At 33.1% G+C, this 3,732-nt stretch overlaps 1 protein-coding gene across 2 annotated transcripts in view; it reads left to right on the top strand.

The window, feature by feature from the left end:
• LOC110097572 overlaps positions 1–2,602 on the top strand; it is a 12,576-nt gene extending 9,974 nt beyond the window's left edge. Inside the window, exon 7 of one of the 2 annotated variants that reach the window (XM_028694054.1) lies at positions 2,314–2,602. In XM_028694054.1, coding sequence (XP_028549887.1) covers positions 2,314–2,407 — 94 coding nt within the window. In that variant the 3' untranslated portion in view covers positions 2,408–2,602. The remainder of the gene's footprint in view (positions 1–2,313) is intronic. The other variant, XM_020824020.2, reaches the window with a different exon arrangement.
• The last annotated feature ends 1,130 nt before the right edge of the window (positions 2,603–3,732 follow it).

Below are 3,732 nucleotides of genomic sequence, written 5' to 3'. Positions count from 1 at the left end.
TTAACAATTAAATTGTTTGAAGGGAGGAATGAATTCCCCACTCTTTAGAAGCAATTCAAATCCCCCCTCCTCCCTTTGGCCGAATTCCCCCCTAACCCCACTTAATTAATTTATTTCCATTGGAGGACTTCTCCAATTGGAAATCAATTAACATCCTCCCATCTCTCCATAGCTGCCGGCCCCCTTAATGGTGAATTAGGAATTGTTTCCTAAAGCCCACCGTCTCTCTTGAAAACTATTCAAAACCCCTCCCCTCCTCCTTGGCCGAAATTCCTATGCCCATGCCAATTTAATTTCTTTCCCAAAGATCTCTTATATTTGGAAATAAATTAAATTCCCCCATGTAAGCCTCCCCAAAATCTGAATCAAATTCCCCAAACCCTCTCCCCTCGGCCGGCCACCTTCTCCCACCTTCAAGTACTTGGATTCTTGAAAGAAACCCATATCTTTCAAGGGGAAGCGGCAAGGATAACTAAGGATCATCGTCTTTAACCTCTCGACTACTTGATTCCGGGCTTCAGCAAAGTTGAAACTTAAAGGAAAACTACGACGAACTTCTTCAACATCTAGATTACTTGTTTCCGGACTTAGACTTAGGTGAACTTCTTCCCCTTTTCAATTACTTTTCTAATCCCTTAATCTTGTAGGTGATGACGATTCACAAGGAGCCGAGCTTCACCTTTGCCTAAGCCTAGTAAACGTAGGATTTCGTTTCACCATTACCAAAGCTTAGTAAACGTAGGATTAAATACACTTTCTATGCTTCTAATCTAATTGTTAGATTAGGGATTTTGTTGAAAACTATTTACTTTGCATGTTATTGAATTTCTATTTGTTTTGAATCTCCAAGTGTTTGGCTTGTGGCTTAGCCTAAACGTAGGCACCCCTCTTTTGTTTTCTATCGTCGTTTTGATTGCTAATAGTGGTAATCTTACGTGCTTAATTCAAGAGCTCGTACAAATTCTTATTTCATTCATTTAAAGCATTTAGTTCTACATCATTTATGCTTCTCTTGTCCCATGCATTTCTGCAAAATAAAGCATCCATTTGATAAAAGTAGAGCTTTTCTCGGCTCAAGTGGGTGTCGCAGAGAAGTGTCATGCAATATTGCTTTCTTTGTATTTGGGTGGGAGGAACAATATGTTGGGAGTAGTATCGAGCATCTAGCATTGCTATAATAATTTTCAGGTGCATGCTGCATTAGTAGATACGCAAGGTCTTGTCTTCTGATTTATAACAATGCACTACTTCCCCGTTTTGATGAGAAAACTAATATAAGAGAAATGCTCAAGGATTAAGTATTACTTTTTCAATGGTAGATTGGCAAGACTCTGCTTGGTAATGTTGTGCTATTTTTGTTTGGTTAGATGTTTTTAAAATGCACGCATCATAGAAATATTTTAGTAATGACAAAAGTATCGAATTGGTCCCTGCATTTTCTGAAGAATCAAAATAGTCACCGACTATATTAAAGCACCAATTTGGTCCCTATGCTATTTATATAGGGATTAAATTAGTTTTCATTGAATCATTTATATCCCAATTTAAAAAGTCAATTGACTAAAATAAAACTTTTAAATAGTTCATGATTATTTTAGTTCTTTGTAAAATGTCAGGGAATTATTTTAGTCTTTTACCTCTTTTAGTACTTGGAATGCATGCATTTGAAAAGTATGGTTATTATTTGGTTGTATGCCTATCAAACGCTGTTAAATATTTTTGTATCATTCAAATATAATTAAAATATTTTCTTTTATTTATCTATAATCTTTAAAGGAATGATGTGAGGCGAGGAGTCGATAAATATAGGTGAGAGTGTGAGGCCAACGACAAGGGAGACAATGCGAAGCAAAAAGTACGCAAGCAAGGAACGCGGGACTCGAGTGAGGGATTGCATGGGCAATACGAGATTTGGAAATAGATTGATTTGGGTAATTTTCAAATATTTGGAAAATTATAATTTTGAGGTTTTTCAAATCCCTTCAAATTTAACTTTGCATTCTTTTTGCTTCAACTCAAGTTCAAATTTTGTTTAAAATGCATAAACATAATACAATACACTCCTACTGCTCATATGCCAATAACCCCATAGTCATTTGCTATTACTAATTATCCCCATGGTTGTAAAAATATGGAGGGAGTTACTTCACGAGATAGCTAATTTTAAGATATTATTGATTTTGCTATGAAATCACAATTCACGTCTAAAAAAGTGGATCTCTTGAGATTATTTGAATTTGGTTTCCTCATTTCATTAAACAAACATAGAACTATTTTCTTATTAGTGGCTCCTTCTACCTGTTCCTTTTGCAGTGCATATTCCATATTCAATGAAGATTTCAGGGAGCTTCCTGGCACACTAAATGCCGATCGTCTCGATCGCGACATCAGAGCCGGACAGTTCTGAGCCATCTGACTTCCATTCAAATGATAATTGAGCTGTACAGTTAGTCCCATTTGCAAGCTAACATCTCATGTGATTTGTATTTTTTTGCAAAATATAAGCTAATAATGCTTGAATGGCACCTGTGTTTGAGTGTAAGTCCAGACTAAAACAAGGGCAATTTGAACTAAATTCAATGAATTTCAGGCAATTTAATCACTGCAGAAGTGTATGGCTTCCCAGTTTCATAGCTTTTAGACCTTTACTATATTCTTCTGATTCTAATTCTGGAAGCTTGATTTTAAAGTTGATTTAGGCTTCGTTTGGGACGACTTTCTTCCTGCTTCTTAAAGCGGCTTTTTAGTACATAGATTTTAATTTTTGTACTAAAAAGCCGCTTTAAGAATAGTTCCAAATGAAGCCTGTAGGCTACTGCTAAAGTAGTCCTCTGAAACGAATTTGGAGAAAAATTTCTATCCAATTTGCTTTATAATAGAATGGAAAGTAAGATCATTTGTGCCTTCCATTGAAGCTATGATCGGTTACAAAGTTGCTGACAGTTAATGACTGATAGATTGTTGATTGTGTAAATGGAATTGGGGATTTAAGTAAATGCTTCTGATCTTTAATAATTCATAGTAATTTTTATATTTATAAAAAATGAAAATAATTTTATTAATTGTAGGGATTTGGTGCTATTTTTGGGATTGATAAAATTAGATTCACTTTGATTAATTGTATTTTATGTGATTGAAACATTATGATTTATATATTTAATTCCTTGAATTAATAAATTTATAGTAATTAGTTTAATTATATAATTCCAATACCCTAGAGATTTATCAAATTTAACAAGCATTTCTTTTCATATTAACTTTTCAATCAATTTTATTAACAAAGGATGCTATAAGTCAAAATTATTAATATATTTAATGATAATTCCCTATGTTTATTTATATTCGACATGCGCACAAATTTATAAAATAAATATAAAATATATAATTGGCAGGCATCATCAATATAGTTGGCTTGCAATGAAAAAAAAAACTCAGATCAAAATTGAGCGAGTTTATAATCCATAAAAAATAAACTAGAGTTTAAAAAAATAAAAAATTTAATTATTTTATATAAAATCAAACACATTTTATTTTACCACACAATCCTTTTAAAATATTCTACAAAATATATGCTGACTTTCTATAGCACACATTTGTGATTCATGCACCTTGATAATTGATCACATTTCAATTCCGAGGGATTTCCAAACATACCCTTTTATATCATGCTATTTACATATCTAACATCCAAAATATTAACATTGCATGTCTACCACCCATAGACAAATTTAA

The sequence above is a fragment of the Dendrobium catenatum genome, unplaced genomic scaffold (assembly GCF_001605985.2).
Source record: "Dendrobium catenatum unplaced genomic scaffold, ASM160598v2 fragScaff_scaffold_390, whole genome shotgun sequence".
Lineage (NCBI taxonomy): Eukaryota > Viridiplantae > Streptophyta > Magnoliopsida > Asparagales > Orchidaceae > Dendrobium > Dendrobium catenatum.
Note: the sequence above shows the minus strand (reverse complement) of the source record. Positions and strands in the feature narration are given on the sequence as shown.